Source organism: Semicossyphus pulcher, unplaced genomic scaffold (genome assembly GCF_022749685.1).
Source record: "Semicossyphus pulcher isolate SPU_LCO1_2020_fin unplaced genomic scaffold, fSemPul1.0.p SCAF_18, whole genome shotgun sequence".
Taxonomy (NCBI): domain Eukaryota; kingdom Metazoa; phylum Chordata; class Actinopteri; order Labriformes; family Labridae; genus Semicossyphus; species Semicossyphus pulcher.
In genome coordinates, this window is record NW_027211691.1 from 20,894,440 (window position 1) to 20,921,706 (window position 27,267).

At 40.3% G+C, this 27,267-nt stretch overlaps 1 protein-coding gene across 1 annotated transcript; it reads right to left on the reverse strand.

Moving 5' to 3' along the window:
- Positions 1-541: 541 nt before the first annotated feature.
- On the reverse strand, positions 542-27,140 carry apbb1ip (amyloid beta (A4) precursor protein-binding, family B, member 1 interacting protein). Its single transcript, XM_069667921.1, has 14 exons — positions 26,972-27,140; positions 20,343-20,402; positions 18,600-18,687; positions 16,583-16,869; positions 14,564-14,641; positions 12,790-12,949; positions 7,918-8,039; positions 6,206-6,280; positions 5,961-6,104; positions 5,459-5,569; positions 2,825-2,923; positions 2,615-2,738; positions 2,440-2,501; positions 542-2,211 (listed from the first exon to the last, which is right to left on the reverse strand). Exons 2-14 carry the CDS (start codon positions 20,400-20,402, stop codon positions 1,558-1,560), a joined length of 2,064 nt encoding a protein of 687 aa, XP_069524022.1. The 5' UTR covers positions 26,972-27,140; the 3' UTR covers positions 542-1,557.
- Positions 27,141-27,267: the final 127 nt, after the last annotated feature.

Genomic DNA, 27,267 nt, shown 5'->3' on the forward strand with positions numbered 1-27,267 from the left:
GCTAATCCGGAACAGATCGGCTGCAGGAGCCGTATTGGTCCAGAGAGCTGTCAATCATCATTTTTACAGCATCAAATAACTAATTGAAAAATAAACTTGTCAAAAAAATGGACGTAAATCAGCATGATAAGAACTAACTATAATGTTTGAGAAAAATGTATCTGCTGTGTATTTAGATTTTATAGTTTGACTCATGTCCCATCTGTTAACATGGAGGAGGCGGGCTTTATGACCTAGACTGCAGCCAGTCAGCAGGGTGCGCTAGAGAGGGTTTGGCTTCACTTTAAGGGAGGTGTCATGTCGTCCATCTTTTTATACAGTCTATGGTTCATATTGTCTTATGCCAACATCAAAGCAAAGAAATTGAAAGTAGGTTCAGTGATTTTTTCACTGACTATGAGATGTTTTCTAGGGAGACTGTTGATTTCAGACAGACGTGTCGTGTTTTTAAACAGCAGGTTGTGACAGGACGAAAACCCAGTAACTCAGTCAAGTAAGAAGATACTTTCAGTTCATGCATTATGTATGCCACAAAGAATTTCACAGATTTATTTAAGAATTTTTATTTCAGAGACAATTTGAAATCGACAATACCTTTCTTAAACTGTGAGTAACTGTTGAGTGTTTTAGTATTTACAGCCCTCCAAGCAGACATTTCACAATATGTACAATCCTGTTAAACTTTCTCTTTGAAGAACGACGACAACATTTTAGTTTTCATGTCATAAAAAAGAATAAAATCCGGAATGTAAGGCGCATTTTTGGGGGTCTGTTTTCGGGGGTATCCCAGAGGGGAAAAGGTTATTTCCATTTACAACACATTTAAAACACACACAAATTACAGCCTACCATCTGTTTTCGCCATGTCGAGTTTGCAATCCTGCTAGCTACCGGTGCTGTAGCAATCAGCGGTAGCTGGCAGCCTACGGTAATGTCGATTGTTGTGAGGGTGGCGGCTGCAATGATCAATCAACAATCAAGTTATCGCACTGTTTTGTGTTTTCCTCGCCTGCGTCGTATTGTAAATACGAGACGTTGTAGCGGCTTGGACCCGGAAAGAGTTTAATGCGGAGGTGTGACGTCACCACTTAACGACCTTTAAACTTTAGCTAGCTTATTGCACCATCGTCTGAGTAACATACCGTAACACAGTAAAATACCTCTCTCTGCATTTTAAACTGGTATATTGGCTGCACCGGTATAAAAGATGCAGCCCACTTTTTAGATGAAAGAAAATGTATTAAAAGTCTTATTCACAAAAGTTTTGATGCATAAACAGATAAATCCTTATTCTTAGGGCAAATTATAACAGTCTCATGTGTTAAACACTGTACATTTTTACTTTAACTCTTTTTCAAATAAACACCTTTCACTTGATTCGTGCAGTTTTGTCTTGGGGAAAAGCAGTTACAAAATGATGGATCAGGAGATGACGTCTGAATTGATCTCCACTGACTTCATGTTGGAGACTTTTCTCTGAGATCAAGTCACAGCTGATGGAGTTAGTTTGTGCGGGCGCAGTTTGAAATATATAGATCCACAAATTCCTCGCTCAGGTTAAGTACCACCTCGCTTCTTGTTCATGGCCATCATGAGTTCTGACATGAGGTCCCCACCCCCTCCGCCTCCTCCGCCTCCTTGCGTTGGTGTAGTCCTCTTTGGCGGAGCAGGAGGTATCTTCCTCACCGAGCCGGCCGGCCGCACAGGTGCTCTAAGGGCAGCAGCAGCAGGCGGAGGCGGCGGAGGAGGAGGAGGTGGTGGAGGTGCTCCGGCTCCTGTGAACACTGGCTGGGGTGGAGGCGGAGGTAAAAACCCTGGATCAGGAGGTGGAGGAGGCAGAGCCTGGTTCATACCTCCGAAACAAGCTGCAGGAGGAGGTGGTGGTAGGGAGTTAAAAGGCAGTGGAGGAGGTGGCAGTGAACCAAAGCCTGCGGCAGGAGGAGGAGGCGGGAGGAAGTCCGGCGGGGCCTCTGAGGAGTCTTCGTTAGGCGGGAGCAGCGGGGGAGGAGGGAGGTCGTCCATTGCGGACGGAGGTGGAGGGAAGTTGGTCGGCAGGTGACGCTGGGGAAGTTTGGGTTTTTTCAGGGAACCTTTGGCAGCCAAAGGCGGAGGTGGAGGAGGGAGGACGGGGTCTGGAGGTGGTGGCGGGAGGATCTCGGCCATTGGTGGGGGCAGAGGTGGAGAAGGAGGAGGCGGGACATTTCCAAAGTCCTGAGACGACAGAATATCACATGATTATACAGATATATTGACATTTCTTTTCTACATACTTGCCTATACTGAAATGATGCTATTTGTGGCATTGTGGGAAATGTAGGATCAAGCCTCTTCCTTTATTTTGCCCATTCTTTTGTTAATCTGTTGCTCGTTAGTCCCTCAACTTTATGAAATTGCAGTATGAACCTTTTGAGTAACTTTAACAATAAGTGAGTTTTGTACCTGAGAAACAGGTCCAGGTTGGGGCTTGGGAGCGTGACCGTTGGCCTGGCTTGGTGATTTAGCTAGTAGAGAAAGAGAAAGCTGAGTGAACATACTGAACGAGAAAAGATTTGTGCCAATATAATCACACTTGGACTGTTTAATGTCGAGGAAAAAGTCACAGGTGTCGTGCTACCTCTGATGGTGGGTGAGGGCGTTGATGAATTGGAGCTGGATGGAGTGCTGCGGTTCGTCCACACGGCGCTGACGGCTGCCTTCTTCTCTGCTGTTTTAAAGTTTTCATACAGCGTTGCACCGTACTGCAAGTGCGAGAAACACACAACAGAGCGTGAGTTTTATTTCAAATGGTTTTGTTGTTATGAAATGCAGGGCAGATTAAATTTACCTTTGCGATCCGTATTCCTGTGACCCAAAGGTGCATGGTCCGAGCATCATCACAGCACATGTACTTGATGTACTGAGACTCTTTTTGGATCTGAGGATGCTGAAGAGACAAATCCACAGTGTGAACAGAGCAGGTTAGTAAAATAATACTTAAGGTCTTTCCCCCCTCATAAAGTAGTTCTTTAAGATCCCTGTCCACAGGCTTATGTTGAACAACTTTAACATGTTTTCTTTAACAGCTTCCTGTTTACGAATGCAGTCGATGACATGAATTGCAGAGTAACTTTCACTGAATTTCCCCCCCAAAAAAGAGAAAAAAAATTAGGTCATATATATTTGTTTTGCTATTTATGTAAATACTCACTTTGATGAATAGGAAACACCTCATTATATTGGATTTTATTGCTGCTAATATTTTATATTTATATTTTTTAAGAGACATTTTTTTGTTTTCATTAGAAATTTATATAAAATAGAAAAAGCAAAAAAATCTAACATAAAGAGGTGTGTCCTATTTGTCCACTTTAGTATTAATTTCTCTTATTAACTTTAAGCCATTAGGTCACATGACCTTGAAGCTATTAGCAAAACAAGCCCTTATTCTTTATAGAAAAATGTATAGAAAATAAATGAAAAACACTTAAGCATTTAAAAATAGTGGTCAACATGTACCCAATTAAGTTGTATTTTTTAATCCTCATTTTTTTGAGCCAAGTCATGGAGGTAAAATAAAAACATAAGTTTTAGGTCCATTTAAGGATAATTTACTGACGCTCCCTAAGTCAGGCCCTGCCTGTTAAGTGCGAGGGCTTTGAGTTCTACTAACTGACTCACTAATCTTGTGCAACAGAAGTTCTTACTACATAATAACTGTCAATACTACTGTCATTTTAACTGCCACCATTACTTCCTGTCTTCTTTCGTAGATAATTATTGTAATATTATTTTTCTTTCAGGCGCCATGCACTTTATTTTTTCACTTATATTTGAGTTGTTTTTTGTAATAGTTTAATTTTGTACTGTATTTTTGGAGCAATCTGGCACTATAATTTCCTTCGGGATTAATAAAGTAAATCTATCTCATCTTATCTCATCTCCCTCTACCAACTCTGAGGGGAAGCTGAGCGAGAAAGCCTGTGAAAGTGAGTAACTTCACCGTGGCAACCTCACTAATTTATGGCACAAACCCTTTCTTTTTTTAAATTTTTAAATATGTATTCTTCTGACCCAAGTAACGTCCCTACAGATCTTTTTACACAACCTCTTTGCCGAAGTGCATTCAATAACAACCAGTAACAGACTTTGATGAGGTAAATCAGTTCACCTTTAAAGGTGTCACAAGCCACCACAAGGGGGCGCAGTGAGTCCAGAATCAAAGCGTTAATGAGCAACACGAGTTATAACGATGTTCTATTCTCAATTCCTGTTGTTTGGAGTTGTCCAGTAAGCATTTCTGAACAGGAACAAGTATATTAGGAAGCAGGAGACTCGTGTGTACAGTTGAGTATGTCCTGTAATGAGTGTAATTTAGAAATATTTCTGATACTGGTCTGTGTGCCAATAAGCGTCTGTTGTGCTGGTTTGAAAACTGTTTGCTGCGTGAAAGCATTGCCTAAACACAGTAAATAGTTCCCCCTGAAGAGAAGTTTATTTCCACATAATATCATGACATCAGTTGTACATAATGAGGATGTTATTAGCGATCACCTCAGGCAGCTCCTCTGAATATGAAACAGCTACAAATGAAGCTAAACAGATTCGCTCTCGTCCTTAAATAGCTGCAGTTTTTGGCCGCCTGCAAACACCACAGCGCTAATGTGTCAAACACGCCCTGATGGAACACCGAGGCAGCTAAAAACAGTTCCTGTTATTATCATATATTCTTTATACTATCTCCCACAATTGAATCAGCATTTAAGAAGAACAAAGCACACAACAGAGACCATGTAAAAGCTTGCATTTTTCTCCCCCTCGGGCCGCCATAGTCTTTCCTTCAGCGTAAACCTTGAGGACTTTCCCAGGTGGGTAATTCACTTTCTCTGCCGCTATAAGCTCTTTTTGTTTTCATCTTTCACAGCTAGTCTAAAGGTATGTGCTGATTCTTGAATTTCCCAGACCAGATAGGGGAAAAGAAAGACACAACGCAGACTTTCACATCCCTTTGAGAGTGACCACCAACCCATAAAATCCTCGCCTTTTTCCGCACCCGTCAGCATTTCTTGATCTTAAATGAGTTCTGTAGGAACTTCCTATCAATGTTAATATTCTCAGTTTGAAAGTTCTCTTTCAATAAATGCTTTTACAGTAAAATAAATATGAGGAACTGCTTATTAAGTCCTTTATTTCTCACCACTTTCAGCTAAATTTGATAAAACAGTCTTCTCTCACTTCTTTAAATTAAACTATTTATTGCATTTCACATTTCCAGAACAACGAGCAGCTGTTGAGCTAACCGTATACTCAGAAACCCCCACACAATGTGCCCTGATATCTCTCTTATTGTGCATGATATTGTGTGATATGTGCTTTGTAAGTGTTGGTGTGAATGTTTGGGGAAGTTGCAGCTACTCTGTTGGTCTATTTCGAAGTAAAAGGGTGTGCAGCTTTAAGGCTAACGCGTCTAAGGATAGCTTACCTTCAGAACAAAGCAGAAGTCAGTAGGGGCTTTGTATTTGCTCTTGAAGTCTTTGCCATAGTAGACATTTACATTGTCAAACTGGACGAAGCAGACGAGGTCACGGGATGACTGTAAAGAAAAAAAGGGAATATATTACAAGATGATCGGTAGTGTCTTTTTGAGGTTGTGTTTTGTTGCTTCTTTTGCCAGTTTAATTGTAGGGCAATAATGTCCTGTATGAATTGTATGTAAGGAAGTAGGAGCTTCCAAGAGATCTAAAATATACATTAAGTGAATATACTGTAGATATCCAGCAGAAAAGGAGCGCTTTAGCGTTGCATGAAACAAGAATGAGTTTCATAAAGCACCAAGACTAAAAGCTAGGACTTTGTAGTTCGTAATGTCTCTGTTGATATTGCAAAACTATCTTTATAAATGCTTGATTAGACACTGATTGTGTCCCAGACTTGAGTATTAACTGTTGGATGTGTGTTTATAGTCCCCCCTTTTGACCTCTGACCTTTGTCTTCCCTTTGGGCACGTAATAAATTCCTGAGGCTCTCAGCTGGAAGAGCCGCTGCTTCCAGGACTTCTTGCCGTCTTCTTTGAGGTGCAGCACGGCCTCGAGATCAGGCACGATGGTAGAAGTCCCGCAGAAGTTCTCCTGCAGAGGTGAGGCGGGGATGAAAGAGAGGGGGGGTCACTGAGACGAGCTCCCACTGGGTGAACTTCACTTATGGGCTGTGTGAATATGACTTTATTTACCTGTACTAGTAACTCCTTGTCTTTGTCTTTTATTTCACTGAGAGCTTTTTTATCCTTCTTCCATAGATAGAAGTTCTGCAAGAAAAAGGAAGTTGCATTAATGAAAACAGTACAACAGACTGCAGACATCTTGGTGTTTTTAGTCATGCTAGCATTGTAGCTCCGGGGATGCTAATGTTAGCTTGACATTAATGGTTCCCAGGGGATCAATCCTTTGACTTTGAAATTGACCTTAAAGGGCCAGTTCACCAATGTTCAACCTCTGTCCTATCGTTCTACTATGGTAACTACAAGATATTTGTTTTGGTGATTTTGGTGCAGAACAATTAACACAGAACTAGAATAAAATGGTTCTCCAATGGGCCCTGTAAAAACCTACTCCAGAATACGCAAAACGTGTCATCTGGCGGAGGCCAGGGAGCTTGCTACATTTCCTCAATCTAGGACACCCGCCTATTCTCGTCTTCTATACCGCTCTGAGCCGTTGCCTGCAGCGAAAACGGAAGTATTTCACTCCAGCGTCTCTCACTGGCCCGTCCTTTCAGAGGGAGGGGTGCAATGCACCCTGGGTGTTGTAGGAATATAGAATGGGGGAAACCACAAACTGTTTGTACAACTTTCTCCACAGTTATGCCGCCAATTTCAGTATTATTGCTTCTATCGATTACAGAGAACACCAGCTTTGACTGACAGTGGCTTCTCCCAGAGGCAAAGTGCTCTAACAAAAACAGCAGAACTTATGACATCACCATTAGCGCTAAGTAGCAAATGTTAGCATGCTAACTACCAAACTAATACTGTTAACATGGTAAAGATTAGTCATACCTAACGTCACATTTGTTTTGAACATGTCATCATGCTCACTCTGGCATTTTTCTCAAAGTGGCGCTATGTCTGATAAGTACAGGAAGTCCCAGAGCGGCTGCATAGCTGCTGACTCATAGTTTATGTATATTAAAAGTCTCGCAGCCTCAGAAGCAACGATAAAGAATAAATTTGTCCTTTTTTTTCATGTCCAATTTCAACAAACTGAATTTTAGGATAAAACATTGGCTTGCTACAAGAAGGAATACATTATTCATAATCAGTTTTCAAATAGCCTCAAACTTTACTCTTCGTCCCTTTATGTCTGGGCTAGTTTGCTTTCATATCAGCGTCCCGTGCTTTGTTGTCACTGTGTTGAGTGAAAGCCTGAAGGGGAGTTTTATATTGGTAGCGCTTGTCAAAGTAAAAACTGTAAATTGATGTGGACGTACTGTGTAAAACAGATCTGTTGTTTGTCGGGGGATTTGGAAGACATGACGGAAAACTTTAAAAAGGAGAATATGTCACCGGTTTTTCCAACCTGGCTGTTTGTCTCTGCCAACAGACCGAATCCATTAAACACTGTGAGATTATAAAGGGCTCCCATTATATCAACAAACATGCCAAGATCTTGATGTCTTTCGCCTGAAGCTGTTTTGTCTGATATATTACAGTGAGGACATAAATGTAAGAGGTCATCCTGCATGGAGGAAAGACATCCCATAAGTCACACAACAATTCAACAGTGAAAACAGCCAGATGTCGCTCAGCTGTGGAGCTGGATCACACAAACTAAAGCCAAGAATAATGAACCGGCCAGTGTTGGACTTCTGAGGCGTCACACGCACATCACCTCTGATTTAAGATATATAGAGATTTACAGGTGCGTGTGCAATACGGGGACCAACCTGTGGGTTTTTGAACACCTCGTTCTTTTCTCTCCGCTCCTGAAAGTGGACTTTGTTCTCGCTGTCCCTCATCCACGCTAACAGAGGCTCCACGAGGTTCTCGTGGTCTTCAAACGTCCGTTCTGTTAAAGGAAGAGCAAACCAAGACGTAGGCACACTGTTAGTATTCAGAGCATCTACTTTAAGCCAAAATTAGCTTAATATTATGTGGTTATAGCATCTTTTTTTTAAGTAGCTTTCCTTCATCTTTTTGTGTCATTTTATCTACCTTATGGTGAGCCTTATTTGTCGGGTTTATGTTGTTAAATTGCCCTCTGAATATCCTGTTTTTACTCGATCAAAGCCCTTCCTAAACTCTGTTTAAGTAATGAATAAATGTTAATACAATCTTTATTATTATTAAGTAGATACTAAAACTTTACAATAACATGTAGGTTGTGTCAACATCGATTAGGGTGTACCGTCCCCTTCAGACACCAAAAGATACTGAGCTGTTATGCTAGCATGTATCAGCAGGATGGCTCAGTTTGTTATACATGGTCATTTAAGCTACTTAACTTAAGATGCTATTGCTAGCATATTTGGCCATTTGTTTTAGGAGTATCTTGTAGGTATTGGTGGCCCCAGATTACAAATCATGTGATCACCAAAGGTATAGGGCGTTATCGTCTCAGGACTATTAACGTCTGAACCCGATTTTAAGACATTACGTCTAATAGTTTTTGAAGTATGTCCGTCTGAACCAGAGCGGTGGACTGACTAAAACAACGCCAACAATGGCATTGTTTTCTCATGTTGAGAAGTGAGGCAATCCCGGTGAACATAACGACTATCTAGGTGTGTTTTTGTGAGTCCAGGTGTCTTTTTCTGCTTTCTCCATGTACCATTAAAGTAGGTGAAGTTGTGCCAAAATCCCTGCAAGTTTAGACAACTAACACAGTTTGGTTCATTGTAGGGAACTCAAGTCTCCGGTCCACGTCACACTTTAGTTCTGCTTTTGCTTCTGAGCGATGACAAGCAGTTACTTGTTCAAACAATGATAACACAGCACATTTCAAGCTGTAAAAAACATCCAATGGTTTCCTTTTCCTGGGGAGGACAGTCTTAAGAAATTGTGTTAAACTTTTACCTTGAAGGAGGGCAGTTATCACACATCATGTTGGTGCTGGGCAATCAAAACAGCAGCATCAATGGAAAACAAGCCTGCACACTTGCTCCATGCCACTATAGTTTTGATGATCACAACATTTCCAAACTTTGGCCTTAGTCATGTGATTTTTTTTCCCATTTAATCTGATCATTAACAACAGAAACCACTATTGAAGTTTAATAAATATACTTACTGTCCTACCAAACGCACTAACGACAATACGCTGGCTTTAGATTCAAAATCAACATTATAATTTAAACCAGAACCTACACCAGTCTTTACTCTTTACATACCACGTCAGAACAAATGCTTTGCACATGTGCAGTAGTTTCATCTGTCACAAACATGTGTCTAGCCGTACGGTTGTCTATTTCGGATAAAATTGAGGAAGGGCTCAAAAAAATACAGCTTCCCCATTTACCTCTAAAACACATTCAGGCCACTTCTCCACCTCCTCCTCTTCCCCGCCCCAGAGCAACAGATCTCCATCATTCACCAGGCATCAGACTGTAGTTTAGCCCTGCTCCCCTATTACAGGACAGCAGGCGATTCAGAGGTAGGCATTAAATAAATTGCAGCCGGGGTTCCAGTCAATAGTTTGACTCTTACCGTCATTAAACGGATGGTGTGACTTTGCTGCTGGAGCGAGCTATTAGGAGTAAGAACCCCTTTGAAGTGCATTAACCACATGGTGCGTTTCAGCGGTGCGCATGGTGAGCACATGGGTGCATTAAACAGTGAGGGTTTGTTTGAACACGGTGTTGCTGTTAAAGCTCTGTGGGCATTTTCAAGGCCTCGACTTTTTGTTGATAAAGACTTAAGGTCGAGAAAAAAACGTAAAGTAGCTGGTTTGAGGGGGTTTTACTGGCATTTAAAAATAAACCCACTCCAACAGTTTCCATTGTTAAAGTGTCACATTGTCCACTTAGTCATTGATGACACCAGAACTTGTCAACTCCTGAGTCACATGACCTGAACATCAGAAGATTACCTTCTTTAAATAGTCGTGTCTGACAGCTATTTTAAATGCGGGCAATCATTTGGTTAAAAATAAACTGTTGACCAAGGAAACACTCATTTCCTCATTTGTTTTAAGCAAGCAGCATATTTTAACTCCAGAGGATTCCTCTTGCAAAGTCTATCTACAGTTAGCATAAAAGGTACCTATCACAAAGTCAGGCCTCTACGTATAACTGTTGTGTCTTTGAGTTACTGGATTAAGTTTGTTGCATTTCTTAGCATTGCTACTTATCCACTAAGGGTGGGACAAAATATACATACAGCAATATATCGTCGTCCTGACTCGTGCAATACAATAATCGATAGGCTGGCACTTAATATCAATATTTTAATTTACAAATATATGGTGCTCTAAACAGAACAGAACACCGCATCACTACTTCATGACTCCTTGTGGTTGTCAACGGAAATGAATCGGCCCAAGAAGAAGTTATGTATCATTACATGACTGTCTTACAATATGTCAATTAATGTAGAATCGCTGACTCGTGATTTATTGTTGCCATGGGCCCCGTATCATATCGTATCGTATCGTGAGTAACCCTGCGATTCCCACCTCTATTATCCACAAAAGTAACGCTGAATGTTTTCTCTCACAAAGTACGGTATTTGCAGGATATAATTAAAGGATGAGAGTGATAATCCTCTATATTTTATAACACTTAATTCTTAGGATTTTGTTACAAGAATTTAAGGCATAGATGCCTTTTGAAAATTGTGATATTTAAGGGCTAATGAATGCATAATAAGTTACATATGAATCTGAAAAAAGTGACTTAATCTCAATAAATTACTGTGTAATACTATTATTAACAACTATAAGAAACTCATGAGGCTTTTATTAACATTTTTAGGCTAAAAACTGTTCTTAAACATTTTATAAGTGCTTATAAATGTCATATAATCTAACAATAAACTGTTATTAACACTTTATAAGCATCCTATAATAATTATAAGGGCCTCATTACCTATGAAGTACTTGTTATTACAATTACCTTCATGTAAACCCTATATTGTTTCAGTGTATCTGTGTAACCTGTTATTCCTTTAGAGAGGCAGAGCTCTATTGTTGTGCAAAAACTATAAATAACACATCATTGCACAGACCGACATGTTCCTTAATTACAGTGACGCTGGGCTCTGTAGATAATTGTGAGTTCTCTCTGCTGCTAAGTCTAATGTGTATTATCCCGCTGCTGAAAATAGTCCCCATCAAAATGCACTACTTACTCCTGTTTGAGTTATGGTTCTTGTAAACTACAGTGCGCAGCTGTTGAAGGAAATTACTTTATAATAAAAAACATTATCTTTATGAGATTTACATTCTTAGGTTGGCCATTTAAGTTTGTTGAAAATAAGAAAAACCTGGAATAATTCCAGGCTTATCCTTTAATTTAGAGTTTAGCGGCTTCTTTGCTGCATATAAAATTACTTGAATATAATTTTTCAAGCAAAATAATATTGACTTGCCTGCAGAGGTTAATGACTTTACCACCAGCACCTCATCGAAACAGTGTCAGGGGAGTGAAATGACTCCGTGTGCATGAGATCGGTTCTGTAGAAATATGACTGATCTCGATAACAATCTGATGAAGTTGTTAAAAAAGAGAGAAAACAGGTGGTAACGAGCAGCGAATGGAGAAGTCCTGCAGCTGAAGTAAATATAGCACGGGCGGCTCAGACGGAGGATTGAGATCATAAGGCTTCTATTTCACATGACAGGGAGGATGACTGACAGTGTCCGATACAGTAAATTAAACCCACCTGTCTACACTGTATGTGTGAGCGTGTGTGTGTGTGGGTGAGACAGAGAGAGAGAGAGGGATAGAGAGAGATTGATAGGAGTATGATCAGTGTTTCATTGTGAGCTCGCTGCAGTGTGGCCGCCATCGTGCCAATAAAAACACCGTCCATCATCTGGACCTGAATGAAATATCCCACCCTGGACAGTGTGTGTGCGTGTGTGTGTGTGTGTGTTTAGTGGACACTTTTTATTACTAAAGGCTTATGTTATTAAAGTGGCAGTGTTCATTACCACTGCTGTGTTTCTCTGTTTGTGTTGATGTATTTGCAGCCTAGCTCGCACCTATAGCTGGTGGTCTGTCTGCACTGAAGTGTTGTTGCTGTTTCCAGTACCTTTCCAATTATTCCAAATATTCCAAACTCCTGCTGCAAATGCCCTTAATCATATTTAATATTCCCCTGTAAATACTTATCCTGTCACAAGGTGTTGAAAGAGCAAATTACTCATGAAATTACCTCAGACTGAACAAGTACGATGCTATCTCAACAAGTGACAACACACACAGTTAAGCAATCAGGGTGTGTACGGACATTAAGGGTTCAGTTGTTTATAATCTCCATGGTGGTGTCATCAGGGGGAATTGCATTACTATTCATAGCTATGCAGATGACGCACAACTTTATGTGGCTCTGTCTTTTCTGTTGTTGTGTTTAGATGTTTTGATTGAAAGGAAGCGGCGCCCAGTTAGTGATGCGTTTTCCATCACCCAGCAGTGGTTGGTCTGCCAGAGAGGGTGGGCGTAGCGAGTAAACAGTAATCTACTATGGCTGAACAAACAAAGAAAAGATCGATGACTGCAGATACAACTTCAAAAATAAGTGAAAATCCAAAGAAACGCTCTGATGAAGGCAAACATGCTTGGCTACAACATATAAATTGCTATATTGCAGCAACTCACCAAGTTGCAGTTCAAAGTTGGTCTCACACAGGCTCCAGTCCACGTTGCAGTCACAGTGAGTCTTCTCAAACAGGTTGTCCAGAACCTCCCTGACATTCTGCCTCTCGTCCACCATCAGGGTCTTTGAGCTGCCGTCGTTCAGCAGCACCTTCACCACCAACTGCGAGAAAAATTCAACTTTGTTTTACTTCTCTGGATTTATTCTACTAATAGAAGACCAAAAAAAAATCTGATTTCAACCAATGAGACAAATATTAGTTAGATGGATACCATCCTCATGTCTGTACAGTAAATAAGATTCAAGCTAGGAGCCAGTTAGCCTAGCTTTGCAAAATAAAGACTAAAACATAACCACCTTAAAACTACAAATCTGATATAACATGTAATTTAGTGAGCTTCAAAGTCAGACTAGCTATTTCCCACGTTAGACGCTAACAGTCTCCGGGCTGTAGCTTCATATTTAGTGGACATAAACCTTCAATGTAATACATATGGTATGTCTGTAACGTCAAAATATTTATTGTAGTGTTTGTGGTTCTAACATGTGGCTTCCTGTGTCATCTGCCCGGCAGATTGTAGTCAGAACATGTTGCTGACAGCAGCAGGTGTCTCTGAAGTGAGACATCAAATCCAGCCTCGCAGCACATGCAGCTTGTTTATTTGCCAGTTTAATTACAGGCTTTCCAAAGTTAATGGTTGTTTCTGTTTCCTGATGCTAGTTAGAAAAGTTGAAGCATCAGCGACTCTGCCTCTCCGTTCTGTTGAACATCTTTGGCTTTTTAATAACTCCTTCCTTGTTGTATTTGACTCTTTTTGCAGTCTTAGCACCTCCGTTTCTCCCAAGATGGCTGAGATTAATTTTGCTCCGGAGCAGAGCAGTGCTTTCCTCGCAGGCTCATATGGCTTCACACTTCCTCTCATCTGAAACAAATCCAACTTTGGGTTCGCTGAGGAGATTCACAGAGCCGAGGTCAGCCAGACGCTCGCCTTGTGTCATAAAAATGTGGGTTTCAGAGATGTTATCGAGGGGATTTAAAGTGTTAGATCACATGTCTCCGCCGTCCCTTGAAAACAATATGGGTTCGGTGTGTGGTTGAATGAAATGTCACTGGATATCAAATTATGTTTCCTCTTGCAGCACTTCTACAAAATACATGATCCATGTCGAACGCATGATCCGGAACCAGTGGGTTTATCTGAAACCTGAGGGCCTCTGACCACAGATGGATCGGCTGAAACCACGGAGATTACACCTTGCTTTCCTGCCTCTAACAACCAAGAGACAGATGTTCCTGTGAAAGTGGCCAGTGGTCTTTGTTTCCTCTGTTTTTCACTGCTACCCTACACATTTTAAATGATTTCAAACCACTATCTTAACCAGGAATCAGCCTATTAGTGCAGTCACACCCATGTACGTTTTGTAATTGGCATAATCTAGTGTGGTTTTGTGGAACAATTGCAAATCCTGATGTGAATCTTTGCATGCAAGACCACATGTCAGTGCTTTCCTTGACTGCTTTGAAGATGAGATAGTGTCCACACATCGCCCAGAGAGGAAACCATACCGTCCTGCAGGATGCTGGCAGGATGAAAGTAGCCATCCATTACTGTGATTGATGGCTCTTCCAAAAGAAAAGAAGGAGCCATACTATGTTTCAACATTACGTCTTTTACCGTGATGTCCATACAGTTGTAATTCACAATGTCTTTAAAGTTTACCGTTGCCAGAGGATGTAAGATCAGAGGAGTACACTTAAATGTTTGGCCGTCTTACCTTTTTCACTTTAGCTTCCTTGAGCTTCTCGAGAGCCAGCTTGATTTTGTCTGCTTTCATCTGCGCCTCGATTTCCTCCTAAATAGGACAGATAATAATGTGCTGTGAGACATTTGAAATATAACCACAAACAGATGTTCATCTGACATTAGTTATGACCTAGTATAGGACCAACATATGCTTTCATATTGACATTTTGTTTAAGCAACAACTAAATACTTTGTTAGGAGAATCCATCCATCCATTATCTATGCAGCTGATCCTGTTCTGGGGCGCTGGAGCGACACATAGAGACAGACAACCTTTCACGCTCACACTCACACCTATGGGCAATTTAGAGTCACCAATTAGTCTAACAAGCATGTATTTGGACTGTGGGAGGAAGCTGGAGTACCCGGAGTGAACCCATGCATGCACGCTCCACAAAGAAAGGTCCACTTCGTCCAAACCGGGAGGCACCAGCGCTAACCACTGTGCAGCCCCTGTTAAGAGAATGTTAACCATAAATTGCTCTTTGATGTAAGTCCACTGCACAATAGTATCATAACTTTTCAGGCAATATATTTGTTAGTGTATTACCTAGCACTACATGAGAATTTCAGTAGCATTCTCAGGTCTGTACTTTAAACATGACTCTACAGCTAGCAACGGGTTAGCCTAGCTAAGCTGAAAGGCTGAACAGGGAAAACAACTAGCCTGGCTCTGTTCAAAGGTAACAAAAAAACAGCCTAAATGCCTATCACTCACTAATTCATAACGTAACAAGGAAAAAACAATTGGTAGTTATCTACCAGACAATTTTTTGGCCAAGGCTTATGGAGTCTTGTCATCACTGAGGCATTGCTAAGCGGCTGACTAGCTTAGACAGCAGGACGCCTCAGCTACCAGAAATAGTCTGGAACATCACTGCTCAAAAAAAAAACAACCTGTCATTTTTGTACATATCAGGAAGCAGGCTAAAAACTATTTATAAGAGGTGCTAGTAGATGTGTTCCTTTTGGACAGAGCTAAGTTAGCTGTTTCCTGTGTGTCTCCAATCTTTATGCTAAGCCATGCTAATCTGCATACTTACTGTATATACATAAGAGTGGTATCAGTCTTCTCATCTAACTCTCAACAAAATAGCTACATTGCATGTTTCCCCAAATACTGAACTATTGTTTAAGGCCAAATGTAAAGAAGAAGAAGAAAATAGCTTTCTGTGGTGAGTCCATGTCTGTTTCTGAGAGTGTAGTCTCAATTAGCCTGGATAAGATAACCTTTTCTTTGGCTTGTAAATGCTATGGTGCAGCTTTAAAGAACTTGTACACCTCTAACAATGACACATTCTCTGCCTCAGCACAGCTGGTGTTTTTACCTCAGAGGGATGAGGTAACAAGTCCTGCTAAAGCAATAAGCTCCCGTCTGGCTTTGCCCCCCCACCGCTGCCACATCTCGCCTCCCCTACTCCAACCTTTGGTATTGATCCTGTTGCTCTTTTCCTGCCTCATGGCTGTATGTGTTTGATCTGTTCCAGACAGACACTCGGCTGCTTCTCTGTAACTGTAACAGATGCCTCCATCCGGCAACTACTTCGCCATGATCTCACTTCCAACTGTCGTAAGAGCAATACGACTCTTCCCAGTTCCAGAAAGACAAAAAGGACTCAACAGAAATTCATATGCTGGGAACTGGTGATGTTTTTGTTGTAATACTCTCTTGTCACGCATGGCTCTGAAAGCTCTGTCTCGTGGTAAACCGAGACAAACCAGCAATGAAATGGAGATTGTGACATTATTGCCTCTTTTTGCCTCATGTTCCTGCTTTTGCATATTGTATATTAAGAGCTGAAAACTGCCCGTAAACTTCTTCAGTGTTATCAAGCATTTTCCTTGAAACTGCTCCAACCAAAATCAACTCTCTTTCTTGGAAAGCCTTAATTAAAACTTTCACTTCTTAAATTTTGGACCAGTTCCCAGTAGAGAGGTTAAAAGGTTCTTGCATGAATGCTTCTCTTATCTTACATACTGGCTGACTCACCATTGTAGGCTTTGCAGACTGAGGAGGTGGTAAAGGGGAGGCGGAGGAGGAGGCGGGGGTGCTAACATTGCTGCTGGTGCTGCTCGCGGGTGATGTCGGGGAAGCGAGAGAGTAGACAGGTTGGGTGCTCAGGCCCTTAGGTGGTGCCGGCAGGTCTGATGGGGGCGGTGATGGCACCTTCAGATCTTGTATCTGAGCTGCAAGTTTCTCTTCCGTCGCGCTGATGTCGGCCACCAGGTCAGCCATGAGAGCATCCAAGTCATTGTCTTCCAGTTCATGGAGGGACGCTGGTGTTAGAAGAAAGTATATCTGTGAATAACTGACCAGGCTACAGCATGTAGATAAAAGCCAGTATTTACAAACTGTTAACAATTTCAGGTGTCATCCTTCAAAATGTTGACCTCTCAGCATTTTTCCACATTGTCACGTAGAGCATTCTTTTCTTCCTATTTTAAAACAGCTTGTTCTTTCCCTCTAAAAATTAATCAATTTAATTTTTAACAAGTTCCTGTCTTTATGTTCTTATTACATTATGAAATAACCAAATTAAATTATTTATTTAACTGTATTTCTCATTAACGTTCTTGCAGAAATACCTGCTGTGGTGTCAGTAAGGCTGGGCATTAGCACTAGCATTAGCATTGGTATACAGTTAAATAACCATTATTGAGCCATTATTTGCAACTTATAAACCCTTTAAAATGGTTTATCTTATAAGATAAATTGTCCTGACTGTGGTACTCTTTCTCTACCGCTACCCTGGTGTTGACAGTTTATAGTACAAGTGAAATGTGATTTAACCCCAAATGAATCATAACAACTTCAGTGATTCCTTCATTTTTAACACATAAACAAATGAAAATATTTATTTGCCCAATACTCCAAAACAAAGTACACCCCCATCAGCCTCAGCTGTACTTTGTGTTTAGTGCTAATTATCAAACGTAAGTCTTCTAACATGCTTAATTAAGATGGTGAACACTACCAGCTAAATAGTAGCATGTTGGCAATGTCATTGTAAAACATATTAACATGCTGATGTTAGCCTCAAACCTTGCTAAGAGCTAATAGCATGGTCTTAGACTTTAAGTCTTGCTAGAAAATGGTCATTCGGTTACAACTAGTTAGCATGCCAACATTCTAAACTAAGATGGTGAAGAGTAGGCTACCTACTGAACATGAGCATGTTAGCTTTGTCATTGTGAACCTACCAGCATGCTGAGGCTTAGCTCAAAGCAGAGCTGAGAATTTTTAGTGTGTGAGTATCAGTATGCTAATGTTTCACTAAAAGCTAAGAGCTACTAGCGTGGTGTTAGACTTTGTCTTGCTAGAAAATGGTCATTCAGTTACATCTAGTTTGCATGCCAACTAGGAGTATCTATTTAACATTACCTACCATCATGCTGATGTTTAGCGCAAAGCAGAGCTGAGAGCTAGCTTGGTTGTAGAAATTACTAGAAAATGGTTGTTCATTTACATCAAGTTAGCATGCCAACTAGCTAAACTAAGATGGTGAGGAGTACCTATTTAATATTAGCATGTTAGTTTTGTCATTGTGATCCTACCAGCATGCTGAGGTTCAGCTCAAATCAGAGCAGAGAGCTAGCTACATACGCTATGTATATCATTAACCCAATTTGACAAGCCTGAGGTACTTAATGACACAACGTATAAAAAGACAACAGGGAAGGGGACACTTAGAGTGCTAATAACAACAGATGCTGTAACCTTGCTTTAACATTAGCCTGCTTGTTTTACAGCTCATTACAGCCGGAGTAATTAGCACATACAGCGCCCTCAATCTTCATCTGAAATCACCTCTTGAACAGGAGCCAGCAGAGCAACTGAATGCTGTTTTTCAACCTTCCTGCATCAGCGACTCTGCAGGTAATCTTGATAATATTCTAGATGAAACATGCCTCATGTCCTGCCCTTGCACAACTGCAGTGTTGTAGTAAGGCAACACCCAGCTCGTTTAAATATTTCTGCACACATGATAGAGAAAATGTTAAGTCACCATTCAGGTCTGTGAAGCCGATGGAGTAGTTGACTTCTTGGTTGGTGATGGGGAAGGGTTCAGGAGGGGTTGTTTCCTGATCGAGACTCTGCAGGGAAGAATAAATAATGCAGTGTGTTTATATGAGCATCAATGCAATATCTTGAGAGTGCGTGAACATTATGTAAGAAAGTATAATGTTAACACGTCCAATCTTAAATCTGTTTTTACCTAACAGCTTCTATGTGTAATGTTAAGCCCCTCAGGCGATATGTCAGTGATTTAAAATGCCTTGGGGGTTTGAAAACAACATCAAAGTGATCAGCAGGGATTTTCACTCAGAAAAAAAAGTGTAATCTCTAGCTGCCTTATGAGTTTGCCATTTGACCTCCCCTCCAGAAGCGAGTGTAATTTATGGTGGTTAGATGACCACAGAGAGTGATTCCCCCCACTGCGTCTGTTGTGCTGAGCAGTCTGGAGTGTCTGGTTGATCGATGGTGGGCTTTAGAGAGTTTGTCATCTGTCTCTAAAGAAGAGAAGTCTATTTAAGGTATAAAGTAAGAGGATTAAACCATGGACAGTCTGGAGAAAATGTGTGGTTGTGTTCAGGAGCTATTGCATAGATGTGTATCATGTTTTTTAATCAGAAAATGATATGTTACTGCAAAAACAAAGAGAAATGTATACACTATAAAATGGCATTTAAAAAAGGTATATTTTTACAGTTCTTTACACTGGAATTTTCAAAAAGCATATATCGTCAGCAAAGTAATTAATATAGTTATATATAAAAGTAATAATCTAAAAGATTTTCATTTAAATAAATGTCTGTTAAGTCACTATCTGTATCTGGTGCGACATGGAGCTTTCACAAGCGGCGCCCAGTTAGCGACACGTTTTCCATCAGCCAGCAGTGGTTGGTCTGCCAGAGAGGGTAGGCGGAGCTAAGCGGCTGCTTTTCCGGTCTCCGCAAGTGTTACAAGTAAACAGTAATCTACTATGGCTGAACAAACAAAGAAAATATCGATGTCTACAGATACAACTTCAAAAATAAGTGAAAATCCAAAGAAAAAGAAACAAATTCGACGCTAAGATGAAGGCAAACAGTCTAAAAAGGAAAGCGACCGTCAGCGAGGAGAATCAAGAGTTACAACCGGAGCCGACCGTGGACGTCACACATGCAACACTGTCTGGATATCTGGGAAGTGTGCTCCCACAATTACCGTTTATCACCATAGGTGCCGCTAGAGAGAACGAAACTGAGATCTTTAAGATTACCACTTTAATTTAATTATGTAATATATTGATGAAAGTGAAATTTTTGGCAATTTCTAACTTTATATTTGCCTTTTTTAAATATACATTTTCTTTCTTTCTGATTTTGTTTGCATTTTTCTTTTTATTCCTGCAACTAAATTTTAAAAGATCTGTCTGCAAAATGTGCTGTAATACAAAATATACAGTAGCTTGAAAAATGATGGCAGTATTAACAAGAATAACACAATGTATTCAATCCTTAGCAAAATAGCTTCATTAGCTTGTATATTATAGTATTAAAGCTAATGTAAGGTATTCATTTATGACTTTGTAGCAAACAAATCAGATGCAATACTCCCTTCAAAACAATAAGTTGTAATAAATTTAACATAGAACAATAACATACAAAAAAAGTATAATAAGCAAAAGTGATAGAAGAAGAAGTGATAGAATAAACTATATGATCAATTATATATTTCTTCTTCTCGTTGTTGTGATCGAGCTCACCTGAGTGAGGAGGTCCATCTCCCCCAGCAGGTCGCTGAACATGGCGTCTATGTCGTCCATCTGTTGAAGCCACAACGGAAATGTCAGACACAGAGAAATACACAAAGACCATACTGTAGACTGCTTCACCATGTGAGTAAAACTGATTGTATCAATGACTAGTATTGATTAGTGCTGCAAAGACACAAAGAATTTTCATTGATTTGACATGGTCTTCATGATGAATGACAGTGTGGGAATGTGTGGAATGAAGAGGTGAATGCATCACGGTAAAGCACATGTTAAATACACATGCATGTTACACAGCTTGTGGTGAACACACAGCACTGCTACTCGACTCTGTAGTGCAGCGTGCAGCTGTAATGCGTGCCCCAAGGCCACATGAAATCTTGCAAAACAACTCAGGCTGAAGGAGGACAAGTATGTATGCATAACTTCCAGGCATTCATTTCTCGCCAGAACTTGTTGTGCCTTGTTGCACTTGTTGAACTGGAGAGTGCAATATTATTTCATGTTTGCATTCTCTGAAGTCAAATCTACTTTTTTTGTAGACTAGTCTTTGTCACATCTGCAGGTGTTTCAATCTAATAACTAATCTGATAATATTCTGACCTGTTTTTGAATGCATCGGCTAACATCCTGTTTTAGTGCGCTGCACTGCCGCTGATCAAACAAAGTCTAACACCATTTCTTTTTCCATTTTCTTTAAGCCATGACCTGCAACTCACTTCTGCAACCAGTTCTTTGTCAATACACACCATTATGTGTTGAAATCGTGCACTTCTATTACGTAATGACCGTGTTCAAAGTTTGTTTCAACCCTTATCTGTGGCAAGACGAGACAAAGATGCGTCGAGTGAAACATTAACATCATGGAACGGTTAATATTTAAAAGTATAAAAATAGCAGTGAAAGACCATCTGTAATTATGTCCAAATGCTGTCGCTCACATATGTATCATTTGAATCCCCATTTCTCCGAGTAAATGTTATGATGGGCTAGAGTGCGCAGTCAAAACAGAGTCCATGTTTTCTTACAGTGGAACTTGACCAAGAGCAAGGAGGTGTCAGCGGGAGTTCACACAGCCACAGTACTAGTGTCAGCTACTGTGAGGCTACACTGCATGTTAATGATCTCGGCTGCTCTACTGCGGGTGGAAAGTAAGATTAGAATATTCTTAGTCTGAGTTAGCCTTGCCCCATAACCATGTAAGAGACCTCATTAGCGAATAGAAAAAGTTACACCTTCTGCCTGTGGTTGTGTGGCTGTTAATGTGTGTCACTGGCCTACTTCTAGCTTTTTGCTTTGTGTTTGTGCGTCTTATTGGCTTGCTGTTGATTTTGCTGTGTACTTCTATTTGGGAAAGGGGTTGGGGGTTCTGCCAACTCCTTTGTAGGGTGGCTGGTGGTAAATGACATTTTTAAATTCTTGTCAGTCTGACCCTCTGACTGGCACCCCGGCAATATACCAGTGACTGCTACAGAAAAAGTTTCACCCCAGAAAGAACTTGAACTCTCAAGAGACGGCAACCCACAATCCCTGGCTTGAAAGTCTTGTACACTGACAGGTACGAGACCTACAAGAGACTGCAAAGTCTGGTATATAGGCTACACTAGCAGCTAAAGGGCTATTGTGAATATTATATTATTTTTAAACTACAAAATACTTTTTAATTTTTTACTTTGCTGCCATGATGTATCCTGATGACTTCCTTTTAGCGCCAATTTGTCCAATTATTTGGTTTGTGACAAAATACCTGAAACAATAAGGATTAACCTTATGTAGCATTTTTTACCAATTACCAAATGTTAGCATGCTAACAGGCCAAACTGAGATGACCATGGTAAACACTATCTGCTAAACAGCATGTTAGCATTGTTGTTGTGACTACTGATGTTAGCATTTAGCTCAAAGTACGACTGTGCCTCACAGAGCCGCTAGCATGGCTATAGAGTCTTGTTATGTCAAAACCAGTCAACATTTTATAGAGATTAAGACTCACCATTTCAGCAAGGGTAAACCCAGTTTTTGTTGCTGTATTATAATTAATAATTTAATGTTTTATATAAAGTTTGAAACAAAACGTGGATCACATAAATGGTGTCCATGCTGGGCATTAGCATTAATGACTTTGCCAAGTAGCAGGGCTAGCTAGCTAGGCTATCTTGAAATTCTAAGAATAGTTAGCCTCAACCAGATTCTTTGGTGTGGCTTTAATAATGCTGTAACCCTCCGTGTACACTGAAGCGCTGTGGTCAACAACACTAGAAGTCCGAGCTGTTATATAGAAGGTTACGTTTTTTCTGTAGGACTTGAGATGGGTATATATGAAATCAGAAATAGCTGAGGTAATGTAAAAAGTTGTTGTGGTTAAAGTTATGGTAACAATAATAAGGCTATGACTGTGGCTACATACTTTTATACCCATTGTTTTTTATAGGCCTCCCTTTTAGTGTACCAAAACTGTCTTAAAGCTCCGCCCCTTCATCTCATTGGTTTTCTTGCCCTCGGAGAGTTGCTTGCATAACTAAATCTTTGAACTTCCCTTTTTTTTCTTTCCAGCTGTGGCGCTACGTTAGATATGAAAATACTATCTCCAACACAGTGTAACTCTCTGCTTTCATTCACCACAGTTTGGAGTCTGTTCAGTAAACTTTTAGATCCAGTAAGACAAAAGAAAACATTTGCATTTGGATTTAATCAAAACCAAACTAGGACACAGGAGACAAAAAAAAGCCCTCTGTTACACTGTGGAGGAGACAAGTGTGACTGATGGTGTTCCAGGCAAAAGTTCATGCAGCACTGTGACATGGTGTTTCTAATTTCAATGTGAAAAAAGATCAATATTGTTCCAACATCTAACACATGGTGTTAGAAGCTGTGATTCCATTGATGCTTTTGTTCCAATTACACATAAAGACGTGCAAAACCTCTCTGATTGAGAAGGTATTGCGCAAAGTTTTTCCAACAATGACTACATTTTCTAAAAGCGTCAGGCAATAATTTCCATGTGACGTTTACGTATGTGTCTTTCTAGCAGTTGAAGCATGCAGGCCCCCCCACCCCCCGCCCTTTTGCACGAATGGTTTGCCCCTTGGAGGAAGTGGTAACGGGTAAACTCCCTGCAACTTGCAATGTTGAAATGGTGTCGGAAATGGTGACACGAACAGCCACCTGCAAATTGAACCCTTTACTGTTCGCTCTTCACTCACACTATATTCACATTTCAATGACATGAAAACATCATTTGCATGGATAGTTTATAGTTTGCTTATGTGACATCTCAACAAAACAGATGGTTAATAGATTGCAGTCTCAAAAACAGCACATGCTCTCGTTATTGAAAAATATCTCCACTATTGCGACTGCTTAATTATTTTAATGACTCTCTTCTTCCTGTGGTGTCACATTTTATATTTTGCTATGACAACCACATTATAAAAACACATCTCACTGAAACCGCAGTCTGATTTCAGTCTGTACGTCAGCTCTTTGCACGCTAACAAACCAAGCAGAATGAAAAAACACTGTAAAAGGTTGATGTTTATTTTTATAGGCACACAAGAAAAAATGTAGTGTTACTTAATTAACTGAATGGGGCAAAAACAACAAGTCACAGAGAGTGAGGGAACTGGCCAGGCCTTAAAAACAAACTTTTGCAGAAGAGAAAGCTAAATTTAAAGTCACTTCCTCCACAGATAAACACATGATTGGAGTCAAACGATGAAATGAAGTTGCTCCATCAACATTGAACAAATGGAAGTATTGTTTTCACGTTATTTGTGGGTGTGACTTTGTATAATGAAAAACAAAGAACACAAAAAAAGTGTTAAACTTGTGCTGGTTTCATTACTACCATATAAGAATTATTGTTAGTATAGGCCGAAACATCACGCTAACAACAGTCACTTCCAGTAAGACAGCTAGCAGAGACTACAGTAGACATACATGGGAGATAACGCGATGTGAAACTTGTTTATTTCTTTCCGTCTAAACTGTAATGTCTATAATTGACAGTGGAACGCAGTCGTCCGACATAAAGTATAGTTCTGCTGCTAATTTAATGTAGCCTACTGTGTTGCTTTGCTAACATTTTAAACCTAATGCACCCTTCAAGGTCATCTAGCTAGCTTAAACACAATCTTCAATCCTCAAGTATCACCAACAACAACTGCTTTAACTTACTGATAATAAAATTAATAATTTTCACTGATTACAAAATCATACTGTCTCTTTTTCAGCTTTCGCTAACATTATTTTTAAAACAGGCAGTTAGCTTGCTAACCTCAATGGTCGACATTAGCCTAAAGATAGCCTAGCTAACTCCTGCCTCATAGACACCGCTTCCAGGGCTGTCTTTGCCGTCTTTTCTCTTTGCAGATGAACATATCACCAGCCTATGGTTAGCCTTTATTTATTTATTTTTATTTAAAGGAATAGTTACACTTATTTGCTTTCTTGTCAAGAGTTAGATTAGAAGATTTACCAGCTATGAAGCTACAGCTAGCAGTTGATTAGCTTGGCCTAGCATACAGACTGAAAACAGGGAGAAACAGCTCATCTGTTTAAAGCAACAAAATCCACCTTCAGTTCTTGAGCAGAATAAAATTATAGGGTATAATTTGTTAATTAGGGAGCTTCAGAAGTACTGATTTGCCGGTTCAAGTCTTGCCACGGACCAAGTATGGAAATTCGTACAGGTAGCTGTCTGGAGAGGTGCCAGCTAATTTTCTAACCCTTAAGCAAGGCACTGAATCCTGAACTGCTCGAGGCGCTCGTCTATGTGCAGTCCCTTCACACAACTCTCCATTAATGTGTGTCCACAGGGTCCTGTTTGTGCATGTCTGTATTTCCCTCCTATCAAGTAGCATGTTTCTAGTAACAGAGTGAAAAAATTTAATTTCCCCTTGGGGATTAACGAAGCATATCTTCTTCTTCTATCCTGTTTCTAGTTGCTAAGCTAACAAGCTAACCTTTTGGTTCGTATTTAATGGACAGACATGCGAGTGGTGTCAATATTCTCATTAAACCCTCAGAAAGATTTCCCCACATGTCCAGCTATTCCCAAAACAAAGATTCATAAATAAGAAAAACAAGAGTTTGATCAGAAGTACTGGAGAAAGCTGGAAGAGACAGTTTGGCCTGACTTAACGGCATTCGAAAGAAACATGGTGATGCACAAAGTGAGCTCAGTTTTCTACAAGGAGGATAAACTGATTTCAACTATATTGTCCTCTGTGAGGTGAGATAGAGCTGGTGATGAGATAATTTAATTTCTCTTCAATAACTGCATTTACTCTACAACAAAGATGCACTTATGTTTCATATTTACATAACTTTGGACGATGCTGCTGCACGAAGGAACACAATCATCATGTCTCTGCCTCTTTGCACCGATTCTATTTTCTTTCCGGAAACCGCTCTGAAAATATGTGATTTGTCAGCAATAATAAAATATTACTGGAAACACTCGGGCATGAATTATGGCGCCTTTCCAAACCCGCACAATGCATTGAGAAAACACACCACAGTGCTTCTGGTATCCAAAGAACAAAAAAGACAAAAATATAGCATGCAAGCAGCTTCTGCATTCCTTCAGAACAGTTCCCCCCTGAAAAATCTCTAATACATGTTTCAGTCTGCACATGCTTCAGTTTCAGGGGGAAAAATTAAAACCAGACTGTAAGTAGTCGAATCGAAGCACAGCATGTTTACCATGATGTACAGAAACTCCCTCTCTTACTCAGATCAAATATCTTTACTTCTTTTACTCTGAGGCAGATGTGTTTACAGAACTGGATGTACCCAAGTGTAAAGTAGGCGAATTAAGGCCTCGGCAGCAGAAATATATGACTGCGAGGCATAAAAAGGGACTCATGACTGACGTTAAACAATACCAGAAAGTTTGTGCTTTTTTAGAAGTCAAACATGGACAGTCACATTTCCATTAACAGGTTATATTTGCATGAAGGGAAAAACTCCCTCAACCTTTTCTTTTCATGCACCGAATCCCCGCTGCAGATGACTCACTGGACGGTCCGTCTAAACATACTTTGCATTAAGTTTTCTGCCTCGACAGCAGCCAAGAAAAGAAAACACCCCTTCTCAACTGTTCCTAATGGACTCTTGTATAGTCAATTTCTCTGTGATTTTATCTCGTATAAAAAGGTGAAAACTGCTCCTTACTTTGAGGACAAACTGAGAGTAGTGTTGTAGCTTTAAAATCAGAGGACAATGTTATCAGTTTTATGTGGCTATTGAGTCATACAGCGGCCTGAAACTAGAGCCCGGTCCACCCAGTAAAAGGAAACAAGAACACAATTGAGCTAACACCCTTTTCATGATATTGAAGTATCCCCAATGACTGCTTACCCCCCCTTACCTTTGCGTATAAAACTATCTAGGTGACAATGGCTGTTTTGTCTTTTTTGTACCGTTATAAAAACACATCACTAAATTTGACAAAATGTTCAAGATTTTCAGTATCAGGAAAAATACATGTAAAGTTCATCCTGTTTATATAAGGGAACTATAATTTAACAGCACATCAACTGAAAACACCAAAGCTTCATATGGTCAAAGTCAGCCTCGGTGTGTTCACCATCCACCTTAACAGACACGTAACTCACCTTGTCAAATGTTTAAATCCTTTTTTCACCGGTTAGTTTCGATACAACCGCTTCATGGACACCAGCTCCTCCTCAGAATATTACTCTTTAACTAAGCTCAGCAACAGAAAACAGTCACATGCAGGCACATTTGGGTGTGTTGATGCGGATTGCATCTGACTCTCTGACTCTTGACTTCTTCCTGCTAAATGCGGAAGTTCAGGTCCAGACCTGTCACTGCATTCCTGCAAAGACCTCGACACTTTCACAATAGTCCTGTCGAGGCAGCGCAGGGCCGTCCCCTTTAACAGCCACCT